Below are 16,766 nucleotides of genomic sequence, written 5' to 3'. Positions count from 1 at the left end.
CTGGAACCAGGTGTTCAACCGCCTGTGCAAATGATGGGGTATTCCAGCAGTAGACTTGTTTGCAACTGCTGAGAACACGAAATGTTACTGGTTCTCCTCCAGAGCAGCCCCGAGTCTCTCAGAGACACCTTCATGAGTACCCAAGCCTATTGTACCTCTTCCCACCCACACTGCTACTACAAAGGACCATTATAAAGCTTCGCCAGAACAACTCCAAAGGAATACTGATAGCCCCATGGAGGCCCCAGTAGCTGTGATTCACCACCTCAAGTCATTGGTGAGCGACTTCCTCTGCCTCCCACTTCTACCATGTCTCTTAACACAGGCCCAGGGTAAGGTCTTCCACCCAGATCTACCAACCCTGCACCTTGTAGCATGGAGTATTCCCTCTTCATAGCTCAGGTCTTCAGCCACTCCTAAAAACCTTCCAGAAAATAATTGTACTCTTACAAATAGTATATCTTCTCTAAATTTACACAGGCACATAACCTTCCTACTTTGCCTACCACGTGAGATACTGTCTTAGCATTCCTGTTCCGCCTATTTGAGCAAGGCCTCTCCCACTCTACTCTCAAGGTCTACGTGGCTGTTAGAACAGCACATTAACGTCCAGACTTGACCACTCTTTCGTTCTTCCGCCATCCCACATTCAAGTAGTTTCTTAAAGGACTTTTAAATATGCATTCATTGCTCCAACCACCTTCTCCTCAATGGTCTCTATGACTCATCCTACATTGACTCACTCTCCCCACCTTTGAACTTTTGGTGGCGGTTTCCGAAAGTCTACTGGCCCTCCAAACTATGTTTCTTGTTGCCATCACTTCAGCCTGCAGGGCCAGTGAACTTGCCCCTCTGTTTGTCGACCCACCCTTCCTCCAGTTTCACCCTCACATCACTCTTTATACCAACCTCTCATTCCTCCCTAAGGTTGTATCCCACTTTCACATATATCAACCTATTGTCCTATCTACCTTTTCCCCATTTATACAATATAACAAGAACACATATAGATAACATATATGTGTGTTGTGTTTGTGTGTGTGTGTGTGTGTGTATATATATATACATATATTATATGAAATATAATATATTTCAATTTGGTATAACTTAACCCATCAATTTCTTTGCTGGTGGTTGAGTTGGAAAAATTCCTAGGAAATTTTAAAGGAAGGATTGAGAATTTATTCAGAAAGAAATAGCATAAAAGTTTGGTTAGAAAAAATGTGGAATACTAAAATAGTACAGTATTAGGAGTAGATGGAATATCATGGCTTATATTGTGGCTTATACAGTGGACAGAATTGGATACAAAGAAATGGTAAACATAGGGAACTCAGGAAATTTGAAGTATTACAAAAGGAGAGCACTGGTAAAAATAAGGTAATGAAAGGGACAGTAAATAAAACTTATAAAATACTATTGGAAGTTCTAGCCTGTGATACCTGTTACTGATTTTGAAAAGAAAGCTGCTGCAGTGCTTTGTGGGAGTTGTGGTTCTTTAGGATGCACCCTCTGTAGAGTCTAATGGTCAGCAAGACTATGACTCCCAGCATTCTTCATGCCCAAGAGACCTGGAGCCCACTGGTTACTGACCTCTTGGATATGATGGATGCTGGGCATTATAGTCTTATTGCCCATTAGGTTTTATAGAGGGTGCCTTTTGAAGAATGCTGACTCCCAGAAAGCACCATGACAGCATTCTTTAAAATAAAATAAAAAATTAACGATAGGAATCATAAATTAGAGAAACTAATGCAGCCTTGCAGAGAGGTCCTTTTCTAGGGGGTGACATGTCAAACAGGTGTTTGTTTGTACACTGAAACTCCCAGAACTCTGACCCTCCCAGAATTCTGGTCAGAGAATTCATAGAGAATTCTGGGAATTGGAGTAAAATAGAAAATGAAAGTGCACATGCCTAACTGAAATAAGACTAGCTTGTGTAGCACTGTTGCCTAGTCATTGCTTTGCCAGAAATTTCAGTGTATCTCCCCAAACATTCACTCTATGAACTGTATTTTCTGTGGAATATTAGGAGGCTTCACATTGATCAGTCATGAGATAAGGGACGTAACTAAAGTGAAAATTCCATATTAGTATGTTGAAGCAAAAACAACAAAAATTGAGTGGATTTGCAGTCCGTAACAGCTCAAGTCAAAGATTTGTTCTATTTTAACGTGCTGCAAGATTATTTATAAATTAGGTGGAGGACCACATGACTGCCCTTCTACTGAGGCTTCCAATGAATAGATGACATCAGGCCATGCCATGATGTCATTATCTCCTGTGTCCTGTGGGGATAACTCCCAAGACCCAGTGGTGGTTGCAGGAGTGCTCTTGAAGTAAGTCACTGATTGTTTGCCTGTTCCTCTCTTTGCCCCTCAGGGAGGGCACAGAGCAGTTCAACAAGAGACTGGGGAAAACAGCAAGGGTTCCCCAGCCTCACTCCCACTAGTAGCCTTCCGAATCTGGAAACTTGCAAGAAGATCATTACTGTTAACACTGAACTCAGATAATACAGATAAGGTGTTTTCCCCCTTCTCGCTCACCTTCTCAACGGAGAGAGTGAGTGGCAGGAGATGGTCCCTAGGCGAGGAGACACAGAGAAGGGGTGAGGTTGGGGGGAAAGGAGAGCATACCAAGATGCTGTACTGGTCAGTTTGGGTTAGATTGGGCTTTTAAACTGGAGGTCCACCTGGAGATTGTTAAATCCAGAATGAACCATACACTGAAGGGGTGTAACTATATTTTGAAAGTCAGCATGGCAGATTATGAGTATTTATGTCATTTTTCAAGGGAATTGTAATCTTGAGCTGTTTTGATTCAAAATTAAGCAAATACTTAATTGGTGTTGGTGTTCTTTGCTGAAGCGATGCAGCTGTCCAGTTCTGCTTAGCCCTTTGGTTTAAGGGTTAGTGTGCTCTTATATTGACAAATGCAATTGCAGGCCAGCTGGCTGTTGGAGCATAATTCTTTCTGATGAAGGTAAGCGTACTGAATACTCACATACACACACTCTCTCTCTCAGTCAGCTTGGTTTTCTGGCCATGGGCTGGGGCCAAGCTGCTCCTCCGAGTGCCTTGGTGTTTATTATGTGACATTTCAATGACTGTTGGTCCTTTAGCATTTGGTGGCTGATCTCACTTCTGCAGACACACAGCAACTCAGCAACAGATTGATAGTGCTCAGATAGTTATTTACTAACTCCAGAACAGAAATTGGGGCGGGGCAGTCAAATACATGTCCCAGCCCATCCCCTGGTCTAATTTCAGGCACTGTATCTTGACTGGGAGACAAAAAGTTAGATGAGGAAAGAGCATTTGGCATGAGTTTCCCAAGGATCTGCTGAATTTTTCTCCACTTAAAAGGTTTTCACTGTTTGCAATGTACAAAGAAAAAAAGAGTTCAAAGCTGCACTTAAGCTATAACTGTTTTTTAAAAGTAGTCACCTGCACAGACATATCTTTTGCTTACCTTCCCTGAAGTAGCATCTTGTGTAAATTACCAAGGGTGCCTACAGTTGTCACAAAGGAACAAAGCAGGAAGATACACATTGCTCCTTTGAGGGTATAGACAGAAGTCTCAAAGTATATTGGAAGGGAGGGCTGATGCCCGAAGATTTTGTCCAATAAAAGAAATAGTCTTGCATTTTATTTATACAAATGTCTAGCTTGCCTCATCCTGCGGCTTTGTGGGGAAAGAACACATATAACTTGAAACAAAAGCATTAGAAAAAAACACAATAAAATGTTACTTCACACCTACTTTATTTTACCCACTAAAAAGAGTCCAAATAAAGCTAAGTTATTGTGCATCTACAAAAATTCCAAGCTTTAACTAGTGACTATGGAAAACAGGAAAGTTCCAGAGCTGTGGGGAGCTGCAGAGTGCTCCTTTTTCTGCCTTTATTTTATCAAGTCAATATGCTGATAGTGTAATCAGGAGGTTGCTTCACCTACAGAAGTGTGATGCAACACAACAAAAAGGTGAGCTCATAATTTTGTAGGTCTCAAGGCCTTTAGGCTTTTGCAGATCAAAACTGGGACCTTGAGTTCATCAAAGAAAATGGGAATATAATAATAATAAGATTACGGAGACTGCTTGGCCACATTATAATTTTTGGTGCATTATTGATTTTATTGCTGTTTTTCATTTGTTGATTAGTGAGCTGCTTTGGAATCACTTCAGAGTTGAACAGCAGGCTAAGAGTATATTAAAAATAAAATTAAAATCAGCACTACAATAGGCTTGAGGGCACGTAGGTCTCTGCTACACTCCACCCAAGTCTCCCTTGTAACATTTAATCCTGTAGGAATTAGTTTTGGATGGAAAGAGCAGACTTGATAACAGTGAAGAACTTGGAATGCCTCCTACTGTGATGATGAAATCAGTTTTTTTGAAAGAGTGCATGATTTTATGGATGTGATCACTGCCAAATTATTTCTGGTGTCCTCTGCCTGACTTCCATTATCCTGCATGGCCAAAACTAATTGCCTCTGTGGTATGAGCAGATGCTGAAAATATGAGCAATTTTGTTGGGGTCATCAAAGAGGCAGGAGGAGAAATGCAAACATCACTGCACAAGTACAGTAGGCTCTCAGTAAACTGTATAGCCGTTTGAATTTTACAAAATCCTTGCAAATGTACGAAATTCTTTTGTATTTTAAAATGGCCTTAGTGCTTTCTCCAGCATAACCTTATTTCTCTCAACTGTTGGGGGGAAAAGGAGCACTGAGTCCAGAGGCATAATATGAGCAGAAGGAAGAAATAGAAAAGACTATGTTGTACAGACTGTGTCTGTAGAAGTATCCACAAACTGTCCTAGAGTGGTAGAAGGGGAAATGCTTGCGCCATCTTCTGTACTACCAAAACAAGAAGAACAGTGAACTCTGGATCTTGTCAGATAAGACTTTTGCATCTGTTGTCATGTTGGGAAGAAGGCTAGACAAATCAACAGCTGATCTTCTGCTGCAGTTAAATCTACTTGCCCTTTCTGTTCTTTCCCCCCCTCCTCTTGCATTTCCCATTAAATCTTTGGAGGAATTCTGTTTACTGTGGTATTGTAGAATGAGGAGCACTAGAGAATAGTAACAGACCACTTGTCTAGTTGGCAGCTTGAAAGGGGCAAAGCTATTCCATGCCTCTCTGAACACGAATGGACACAAGTTCAGACACCAGATGTTCTGGATTCAGCTTCTGTCAGCCTTTGCTAGCAGTCAAAGATTATGGGAGCTGAAGTCCTGAACCTCTGGAGATCCACTGTCTGCTCATCTTCCACAATTTCGTGCCCTCCAGGTATATTGCACTAAAACTCACAGCATCCTGAGCCAACATGGAATTAATGGTAGGAATGGTGGGAACTGTAGTCCAAAATATAGGGAGTATAGTATTTGGGGGGTTTGCTCTTCTAGACAATAACGTAAATTCAATCAATAGTTCCAGATAGAGTACAACTTCTAAATAAATTGCTGAATGGTAAAGGAGTTATTCCAATTCATTGAGTCAACTGATCTACTCTAGTTGGGACTTCTAGTTGTTTTAGGTACCTTGAGGGAGACAGGATGAATTTTTAGACCTCTACATGGATTTGCTGTTTTTGTCAGGACATAAGCTAGAATAGGAACCCTAATTTTGGGTAAATTAAGCTGAACCAGGTAAGTTATCACCAGTTGTCATGGGGGGAAGGGTTCACAAACAACTAGCCTCATTAGTTTCAGTATCAGACTTCCTCCACTTAACATTAAAAAGTTTTCAGTAAAGTAATATTAGGTTTCTAGATGTATATTTGTTACCTGTGTACTTCGGAGGGAGCAGTTTCATTGCCCTGTAAGGTTGTGTAGGCTGCTGGGTAGGATTGTGACAGGTGGCTCTGGGTTTGGATTTCTAGAATTTTTACTAAAGGCCCACTGGAAAAATTAAATACAGTCACTGTCATCCTGCAAACAGGCCTTTTATATGAGAATGGGCCAGAGACTGAGGGGCCTTACCAACATGATTCAGATACCCTGGAAAGCTTGGGGTACTTTTATCCATGTTGATGAACTGGTGAAGTTTGGTTCCACAGATCTTAATTCTCTCCCTTTTAAATTGCTTTACATTTAGATTTAGTGAAAGCAAGTGAATAAATGCAGTCACCTTTCCCCCTTTGCTTTTGACTGATCCAAATCTCTGAAAGATTTGTCTTGAGCAGCCTTGGCATCAAACTGGTGATAGAGCCTGGGAAATATTTTCCAGCATATCACAAATGGGAAAGGTATCACTATCTACTGTGGCTTGAAGACATAAAGAATATAGCAGAGCTGGATTAGGAAACCTAGGTAGAAGAGTTCCAGTGGTCTTAATAGCTATAATTTGTTTGTTTGTTTGTTATTTCTGTAATTTATATACCACCAGAGGTGGGATTCAGCAGGTTCTCACCTATTCTATAGAACCGATTCCTAAATGTACTATTGGTTCTTAGAACCGTTTGCTGGCCTGAGATGAATGAAGAAGGAGGGGCCAGGTGACCAGCGACAAGCGGGGGTAGGGGGGCACAATTAGCTGCCTCCCTTCCTGCGCCACACTGAGCCGTCTGAGGTGGAGTGTGGGTGAGAGAGATAAAGCCCTGGAAAGAGCAGAAGCGTCAATGGGGGAAATGGGGGGGAGGATGAGTCCTTGACGTCACTGGAGGAAAGCTCATGGCCTCGAGGCAGAGAGGGGGGGTGATTGACAAGGCATGAGGGCAGGACACAGAGGGAAAAAGTTTTGGGGTGAGACCGTTTCAAACACCCAACCGTCCTCATTTTACTATGATTTTTTTTCAAGTTAAATGTACCACATAAGACTGTTGCTTATGTGGTACCTTTTTTTAAAATGTCCTGGGCATGCATTTATTTATTTATTTATTTATTTATTTATTTATTTATTTATTTATTTATTTATTTATTTATTTATTTATTTATTTATCATTAGGACATAGAACCTGTTGTTAATTTATTTGAATCCCACCACTGTATACCACCCCATTAATGTGAAACATTATTCTGGGCGGTTTACAGCATAATAAAATGGAATGAACCATAAATAAAAAACAACAGTGAAACCATAAAATAAATCAAATGGAACGTGTTAATAGTAAAGCATCTTCATAGTCCTATCCTGCTGCTGGTTTGAATTAATTTTTATGTGCTGCAATATTATTTTCTTACATTTGTTTTATCTTGCTTTTACTTTTAGATCAGTGTTTTCTTTCAGCACCTCACCCTTTTTGCCCCCTGGTCAAAGGCTGTGGGTGTTGTTTTGTTCATCCCACCACACTGATGCCTGTTAACCATAACTGTTCAAGTTGAGGATTGATTTGCAGATACCCCACCCAATTTTCTCAGTTCCAATTTAAAGTCACAGCGTGTTTCTGATATAGCTTAATCTGTGACATGGCTCAGTCTTGAGATCTCTTTTCAGTATGAAATTTTTTTCTGAGCAGCTTTAGAAGATGCTCCCGTCCCTAATAAACAAGCTAAAAGTCCCCTTTGATGGCAGTGCTGCAAGAGCCACTTTTTAATGGAGTCATTCCATGGCTTTTCTATGATGTTTAAAGGTCACCACCATCCGGACAGGACTAGCCACCAAACTGCTGTTGGATGATAATTATCTTGTAAGAGTGTAGTACCTCCCAACATGGGAATGGGAATGGATCTTTAAATTACAGCAGGACCTTGAATGCAGATGTAAAACTCCACTATGGTTAGCAGGGGTGGGGGAGATGAGTGTTGTGTGAATGAGGGAAAGAGAGGGAGGGAAGTGAGGAGGTTTATGAGAATCTGCTGGTTGCGTGTGTGGTTAGGAAATAAGGAATGCTTGGTTGATATCAGTTAACAGTGTCTATGGCCTGGTTGTTCAAGCCCTTTCTCTTGTGTACAGGCTCTTCAAAGTTATGTTAGAAATTGAAACCTTCTACTGCTTGATGTTGTGACTTCTCCAGATTGTGCATGAAGTTGCTGATTGAGTAAGATCAGTGATACAAATTGATCCCATTCCTGAGAGAGCCTTCCAAAATGCTACTGTCACAGTCTTCTTTTCAAGATAGTAGTATAGCCCTAATTCTAATTTTCCATATATTTTTTCTTCCTATGCTGACATATAGCTTCTTAGTTTTGAGCAAGATATAAACAAGGACCTTTTGCTTTTGCATTTCATTGAAGGTAATAAAAGAAGTTTGCAGCAACTATGTTGGAACCACAGATTCAGATGGACCTTCATCTAATTCTCCTGTACATAAAACTGAACTGGAAAAGGTAAATACATAATGTAAAAGATTACTAAAAATCCAGAGGGTATGAGTGTTTCCCCATTCCTATGTTCGAAAGTCATTTTCTGCCAGAAATCCTGGCTTATTCAGTCATAATGTAAAAATGTATTATGCTTGTACATGGAGTCCATTTATTAGAATTTCTCTCTTCTTTTCATTTGAAATGTTAAATAAGCCAGGCAGGAGAAGTTTACTGTGACATCTGAATACAGGATTATGTCCTATTGCATTCAAATCAGCCACACTTGGAAGTCAGCCTTTAACCGGACTTACTAGTAGCCTATGAATGTTAGCTTCTTTGGATGTTATAAATCATAGTCCTGGACAATTGGAGTAATATATTTATGCCCTTTTTGTTTACCTGATTTCATTAAGCAAAAATGGAAATTAATAGACTTCAGGCTCTCGTGCATAGCTTATGCATAGCACTGTATGGTTTAGAAAGCCCAGAGTCGTGGGGTAAAACAATGGCCAGAATCTAATAGTAAATAACAAATCTTGTTTATTTTAGATGGCATATAAACACGATAGAGCCAATGAAATATATAATTAATTTTCCTTGAAAACTGATAAAATACTGTATTTGGTTGAGATTCTTTCAGTATTTTCACCGTCTGAAAGCAGAAGGTATTTTTTTCTAATAATTTTTGTGTATTATTTTATGTACTATCTTTTTGTTACCTTTTATATACCACATTCTGTTATATAATATAGGTTTGCAACACTGCTTTCCTCCTCAAAATAACTTGTCTCTTTTGAAAAATGAGAAAGTTCATTGAAGCTCTTTGCTGTCTTTGCTGTTCCTTTTGTGACAAGAGCCAGCATAATGTAGTGGATAGAACCAGGGGATGGGCCAGTTTGCAGTGGTAAAACAGTTCTTTAAATATGCCAGACATACCTTGAAATCCCTGCTTGGGTCACTGTAAGTTGGATGTTCTACTGTTTTGATGACAGTAGCAACAGAGTTATCCTTATAAAACAGAATGTTTGGCTTCCTGGTTTTGTATCTAAAGCCAAACATAGCAATGTATTGTGCATGTGTGCTAGTTATACCTGAATGATGATTACCCTTTATGTTAAGCTTGGAGGATGAGCGAGAAATATTCTCTGGAATCCTGTTACATGTAATCTCCCCAGGTTTATGGGGTGTCACCCAGTATTGCACAATGGGCTAAGAGGGAGAATAGGCCCATCTCCTCCCCCTGCACTCCTGCAGAACTTTTTGGCCTAATGGGAATGGGCAGGGGAATGTCTGGCTGAGTCCTTAGACTGGCTCAGAGAAAAAATAAACCTGAGGTTTTCCAGGTTTAGAGAGGAGAAGGTATTGGCTCATTTCCATTTTTATCCAAGGTGAACTTTGGAGAGGATTTCAGTCTGTATCTGTCTGTTCTTCACTTTGCAGATCACCTACGTGTCTGTAAATATCACCATGTCTGTTCCTTTTCCCTTCTCACTATTTTTCTTATATGGCTTTATTGTAACTTCTTACCCCTTACTTCTCATGTTCACTCTTGTCTGAATCCTGGTGTATCCCATTGTCTTTCACCATTCTTCTCTCTCCATTCTGCTTCTATAGCCCTGAATACTTTTAATACCAACTTTTTAATTAGCCCAAATATAATACAGTACTGTATTTGTTTTTGTGCACTTCTCTTCATTTTCTTTGGCATCTCATTATCATTTGAATTTGCTTCTTGTGGACCTTTGCGAGGTTCAGTCTCTCCTACTCTTATGAAGCATTATAAAGCGCCATATGTCATCAAATACTTCTTCCAATTTGCTGAGACATCTCATTTCTACACATTCCTTACTCTACTGCATTCCTTTCTTCATCCTTTCCATTTTGTATCTATATGTTTATTTAGACTGTAATTCTGAATGGCTGGCTCTATTGCCCTTTATGTTTTCTATTTCACAGTGCTATGTTCTTAGGTGTTTAAGAAAAATAAACAGTATTATTAAAATATTCAAGTGATTTTTTCAGTGGATTATTACTTATTACTCCAATTTTGGTAACCCTTCTTTAAATAAAATAATTGAGTTTCCCTCCCCCCATGCTCCCTTTAATTTTAAGTCACATACATTTCAAACAGTATGTTCCTCTTACATAGATTAATTGCAAAACAAAAAATTATTTTAAAAGTTTATCATTGCAAAAGTTTGTTTTACTACAGAAAAAAAGGTCTTATCTTTTAAAAGAAAAACTGCAACAAGATAGAACAGAAATAAAAGCCTTATTTTCCAGCCCACTGCTGTGAATGTTATTTCTGGCACCGTCTTTGTCAAAGAGAGGTCTGTTATGAGAACAGGCAGGATTCCAGCTCCATTCGTCAAACTTTTTCAGGAACATCAGCACAATGAAAGCATGCTTAAACTTTGGAGGAGAGATCAAGGACTAAAGAAATGCATAAGCAGCCCAGACAGAAAAGAGCAAATGCCTTCCTATAGAGTACAGTGAAGAGAAGGAGGCTGAAATGTGTTCAGAGAAATAGTTTGAAATCCATCTTAGATTTTTGTTTAGTGTTTATTTAATATGAGCTGCCACTGTGTTGTAGTGGATATATTGTAGGACTAAGGATCCCTGCTAAGTCATGAAAACCCACTGGGGGGTTGGCACTAGTAAAACCACTCCTTGAATATCTCAGATACTTTGAAAATACTGCCAGGGTCACTGTGAGTTGGATGTGACTAGACAACACATTGCAACAACATCAGTGATTTACAGTATTAATAATTCTATGGAGATAGAACCATTGGTGTACAAAGAGAGTAAGTAAAAGAGAGGAAAATAATTTGAGATGAATGTGAGCAAGTGGAGGAATCGTGTGATATTCAGAAGTTCTGGTAAGTTTGTGTGAAAAAGCCAATAAATACCTAAGAATTAATTCTTGTCTGTCGAACATTTGTTGCATGGATAAACAAATGTTTACTACATTCTTTGTTTTATGACAAGTCATTTCCAGCATAACCAATTAACAGTGATCCTATTATGTTGTTGCTGCAGAAATTATCTTCTGAAAGACCAAGTTCTGATGGAGAGGGTGCAGTAGAAAATGGAGTAACTGCCATCTGTAATGGAAAAGAACAAGGTAAGGTGCTGCTAATCATGCTAGAGTAGTAGAACATTTGCAATCATTTATGAAAAAGACAGTTACAGAGCTGTATAAACAATGAGAAGTGAGTGATAACTCTATTTCACTGGATGTAAAATTCTTACTGGTTTTAGGCATAGGTGGCTTTCTTTGTGCAGGGATTTGAATCTGGATCCATTTTGGTGCTCTGGTTATCCAAAAACTTTGGATGTTCACTGCAGAGAAGTCTTTGTTAGCTGTACATGATTTTAAAAAAATGCTTTTTCTGGAACACCTGATTTGTAACTGGATATTTACATGTTTGGTGTCTTCTTGATAGTAAAGAGGAAAAAAAGTTCCAAGACAGAATCCAAAGGCACCGTGTCTAAAGTAACGGGGAAGAAAATAACAAAAATAATTGGCCTAGGAAAGAAAAAGCCCTCAACAGATGAACAAACTTCGTCAGCAGAAGAAGATATTCCAACATGTGGTGAGTGGCCTATTTTTTATTGCTGCCTCAGTGTTTCTATTCATACACTAATGGATTAGTTCAATACAGTCAGTCAGCTCTCTTGTAGCAATTCTCCAACATATTCCTTTATTTACCATTGTCTGGCCTCATTAATGTTTCCTCTTGGCTCCCAAAACACACCACAGATTTGTGGCTGGGGATCAAGACTGGCCTGCCATCGGCCACCTCAGTTGGTAGAGTGCTTGGGGTGGCAGCTCTACCACCTGGTCCCCTACTAGTGGTCCCTCCCACATTGTACTTGAGGACTTCTGTGAGGAGGAAAGGTGATGATCGTGGTAGTACCAGGTTGTTTTGAATTGTTGCTGGCTGCCATGCGGCTAGCTGTTTGCCATTGATCTGGGTCTTCAGAGCCAAGTCCTGAAGACTGAAGACCCAAGTGTTTGGCAAATAGTTGGCTCTGCAGGAACTGCACTTCAGAGGTAAAACAGGCATCCAATGACAATTAAAAAAACCTGCCATGGCTGTTGCCAGCCCTGCCATGCCTTTCTTCCTCCTTCACCGTCCCTCTTCAAATGTTCCCATGTAGCAGTGAAAGGGAACATCAGTAGTGGGGGACAGGGGGCAGCAGTAGCTTTTCTCCTCGCACGTCAGGAGGGCTTTCACTGGCACTGCTGGGAATAAAATATTACAAGAGTGTGGGAGCTCTCCTTCCTTACAGTACCTCCTCCTACCTTGACTTTCATCACCCCACACTGAAACTCCCTCTCTCATCATCTACCTTTTTTTCTTTTTTTAACCCCCGTGGGTCCCAGACCCTCTGTCTTCTGCATCTTCCTTTTCTGAGTCCATCCTGTCTTCTATGATGGAAGCATCCTCTTATCTGTACCAGCTTCTCCATTTCAGTGTCTTAGTTCTGCTGACTTCCCATTTAAGCTTCTAATCTCCTCCAACTTCCCTGTGTTTGTCTCTGCATCTTGCCACTGACACACATTCACCTCAGCCATGGTCTTGTGTAATTCTTATCCTCCTTACACAAAGGGGGCTGGTTGAGTTTATTTCCCTTGCTTCCCTCAAAACATTTGCTTTTTTCCTCCATACTAAATGACTGTTTATTGCTTTTCTGCTAGAACAGGAGGTTTTGAAAGCATGTGCTTCAAAAACCACAAGTGGCTACTCATCTATTGTTAAGTAAAATTGATGAAAAGAGAATGTGAGGAGTGAGATGTGTTCTTTTTTTAAAGTTTCCACCACAGCATGTTTCATAGAAACCTCAAAGACATTCCTGTCTCTGTCCCTGTTATCTCCCATCTGTTTCACAAAAAGCCCAGATAAGGTGGTTATTGCGAAATGATGCTGTCGAGGCTGTGAAGAGACACATGGTGCGACACTAGGTCTACTGCTGGGAACAGGAAAACCATGCCTCGTTGTGTTTTAACAACAAAGCTGTATGCCAATAATTTTTGGGCTTTCTCAAGAATGGCTGTAATGCTGGCCCTTTTTGTGGCTTGAGAAAACTTTAGTAGAAAACGAAGTGTGCAGCTTATATATTGTCCCATGGCACTTAAAGTACTCTCTGGGTAGTTAACAATTTAATTATGCAAGGTACACATTGCCCCACCCCCCACAGAGAGTTGGGTACTCGGTTTATCAACTTTGGAAGGATGGAAGCCTGAGTCAACCTTGAGCAGACTACCTGAGTCCATTGGGATCAAACACAGGTCCTGAGCAGAGTTTCGACTGCAATACCATTCTCAGGCTGGCTTTAGTTTTTATTCCTGAAAGTGGCTTTTGATTTTGATAAGCCTAGGAGTTGCCTTACACACATTTAAAACAAACAAACGAAAAGTTTCTTTTTTGTTTTCCAGGATATCTTAATGTGCTCTCAAATAATCGTTGGCGTGAACGCTGGTGCCGAGTGAAAGACAATAAGCTCATTTTCCACAAGGACAGGACAGATCTAAAGACCCATATTGTTTCTATTCCTCTCCGTGGCTGTGAAGTTATTCCAGGGTTAGACTCCAAGCATCCTTTGACATTCCGACTGCTTCGAAATGCCCAGGAGGTTGCAGTACTAGAGGTAGGTCCTCAGTGTGCAAATCATCTACAGCAGCTATCAGGAACCTATAGCATGTGAGACAAATTGGGGCCCATCAAGCCATTCTACAAGGCCTCAGGATGAATCCCTCTCCCTCCCCAAAGCCCTTCCTGGGCAGAAGGGAAAGGCAGCAGATGATTCATCTGCCACCTCAAGGCTGTAGGTCAGTCACTTTGCTCCCCTTTTGCTTTTCCCAATAGGAAAGTAATGGAGGAACAAAGTTGGCAGGGCGATCAGCAGTGGTAAGGGGCAACCTACTCCTTCTTCACTGTACAGGAAAGGAAAGTGGGAAAGAAACAAGGTCTGCTGACTCTTCCTGGTGCTTTATCTGTGGACCCAGTGATGTCAGAGAGAATGGCCCCATCCACGTGGAGGAATCTGGGGGAATTTAAACCCCCCTCCCCTTACGAAGATTCTTCATGCCTACTTTACTGGCTTGGACCTAAGCAGAATTGCACTGCTTCTGGAGCAAGCAAGATATTCCACATGTAAGAAAATAAGAAAATACAGTGGTGCCTCACATAGCGACGATAATCGGTGTAGCAAAAATCGCTGCAAAGCCATTTCGTCGCTATGCGATATTAAAAAGCCCATAGGAATGCATTGAAACCCCTTCAATACGTTCCTATGGGCTTCAGACTCACCTTTAAGCGAAAATCCTCCATACGGCGGCCATTTTCTATGCCCGGTAAGCGAGGAATCCATTCCAGAAAACAGCGAGCGGCCATTTTTTTTTACTCAGCGGCCATTTTGGAGCCGCCGATCAGCTGTTAAAAGATTATCACTTTGCGATGATCAGTAAGCGAAACAGGGTACCAATCATCGCAAAGCGATTTTTTCCCATGTAAAACATCACAATGCGATCGCAAAAGTGATCGTAAAAAGTTAATCGCTATGCGATTTCGTCGTTAAACGGGGTGCCCATTAAGCGACGCACCAATTCTGTTCCAAAGGCATGGCATTCTGTGTTTCTGTGCCAAGAGCTCTTGTCCCAACCTGGCTAAGAAGGATTATGTCGACACTTCACTGTCAGCTCACTTGACACCTTAGCAAAACATGTCTAATATTGCTCCAGCTCTGGAAAACTTTTATTTCTCTTGTTATCTCTACCAACAGTGAGTTTCAGACTGAAGACTCCTATTCATTTACACAGAAGTGTAATAAACTGGTGTCATAATTCATAGTCTGCAGTAGCATTGTTTTTAATTGCCACTTTTAGTCTGCTGCTCATTTATTGTATATTTGTACTGTATGTGCTCCTGTGACCACCCTAGGATTATTTTTATACTGAAGGGTGGAGTACAAATTCAGTGCCTTGGATAAAGCTGAAAAACAAGTACAGTCAAAGCAAAAGCCAAGTATGTTCCTACCAGATTAAATGTCAGCCTGTGATTCCCTCTCTTCTTTGTAGGCTTCTTCTTCAGAAGACATGGGCAGATGGATTGGGATTTTACTGGCTGAGAGTGGTTCATCGGCAGACCCTGGCACTCTGCACTATGACTATATAGATGTGGATGTGACAGCAAGTGTTATTCAGGCTGCAAAGCAAACCTTCTGGTAGGAAGAGTTGTACCAGTAAAGAGCATTTTAAGGAATTCAAGCTTTTCATTGTTTCAAGAAACAATGGTGCCAAGAAACCTTAGCAGTAATGCAGTCTTTACTAGATATTGTACCAAAAAACTGAAATTTCCTGTAGCCCATGTTTCCTGCAGTGTAGTCACCGTAATTGTAACCCAAGCAACTTGAGCCACCGTGCTAAGCACACTCATTGCAAACAGTCTACTGAAGTCAGTGGTACATGTTTTTGAGTAAAAGTGGTTAAGGATTGTTAATAGTCAGGCATCCCTGTTAATTCAGAATGGTTTACAAACAAGTTGCTATTTATTAGCACTATCCAATGAAAGCAATGTTAATTGGTTAATAATGCTTATCTGTGAATTACATGTGCTTGTGAGTTAAAACACATTTTAAAGCATGAAACACTTCCTTTTGTTTTTAGATGACTCATGCTTGTTATGGGAGCTATTATGCTAGAAGAGCCATTCCTCCTGTGGGTGTGAAAAGGGAGAGATCTTCAGATCCTCTGTCAATTTTTAAAATACATATTTGTATTAAATACGAGATGGGGAGGACTCCTGTTGCCTGTCAAACAGAGCCATCTTTAATCAGTCAAATAATTTTGCTTTAATTAACTAATTAATTAATTAAACATTGAAACCTTACTATCACCTCATGATGCCTTCTGATTTCAAATACGATGTATATATCTCCCAATTTTTTGCTATACATTGTCTTAAAATTATAAATAACTGTAATGTTATGGCAGTTTTCATCATTTATATATTTATTTAAAATATTTTACCCTGCTTATTTATTTGTTTGTTTATGTATTTAAAATATTTTTACCCTGCCTTTCTTCTAAAAAGGGATCAGGTGACTTACACTATTAAAAAGAAACAGTATTAAAAGCTAAAAATAATAAGTCATTAGAATTGAAACAATTATTAGGGAAGTTGTATTTCGTAACTCTTTGTCTAATCTGCAAAAATACAAGGAACTGTGGCAATTCTATCCCTTTCAGAATAATATATGGTAGAATTAAGGTGGACAAATGCAGTCTTCCCGATATTGTAGACCATTACTCCCTTTGGTCCCAACCATCACAGTCAGTGTTGAGGACAGCTGGGAGTTAGTCCTGTTCTTACTGGCAGTATTTTAGGGTTCAGTATTTGAAGCTATTTGCAATACTTAAAAGAGTGGCTCATAGAAGTGCTGAGTTTCATGGCACGTTTGCTTTACTCAAAGCAACTGACATATGAAGATTATCAAATGCTCCCCAATTTT

At 40.1% G+C, this 16,766-nt stretch overlaps 1 protein-coding gene across 5 annotated transcripts in view; it reads left to right on the top strand.

Moving 5' to 3' along the window:
• AFAP1 (actin filament associated protein 1) overlaps positions 1-16,766 on the top strand; it is an 87,130-nt gene that overhangs the window by 52,579 nt on the left and 17,785 nt on the right. For all 5 annotated transcript variants that reach the window (XM_020790501.3, XM_020790498.3, XM_020790500.3 and 2 more), the window contains 5 exons: positions 8,178-8,270; positions 11,289-11,373; positions 11,696-11,845; positions 13,693-13,904; positions 15,334-15,479. In XM_020790501.3, coding sequence (XP_020646160.1) covers positions 8,178-8,270; positions 11,289-11,373; positions 11,696-11,845; positions 13,693-13,904; positions 15,334-15,479 — 686 coding nt within the window. The remainder of the gene's footprint in view (positions 1-8,177; positions 8,271-11,288; positions 11,374-11,695; positions 11,846-13,692; positions 13,905-15,333; positions 15,480-16,766) is intronic.

Source organism: Pogona vitticeps, chromosome 4 (genome assembly GCF_051106095.1).
Source record: "Pogona vitticeps strain Pit_001003342236 chromosome 4, PviZW2.1, whole genome shotgun sequence".
Lineage (NCBI taxonomy): Eukaryota > Metazoa > Chordata > Lepidosauria > Squamata > Agamidae > Pogona > Pogona vitticeps.
The sequence above is the reverse complement of the archived record's forward strand: the minus strand, read 5'-3'. Positions and strand labels throughout refer to the sequence as shown.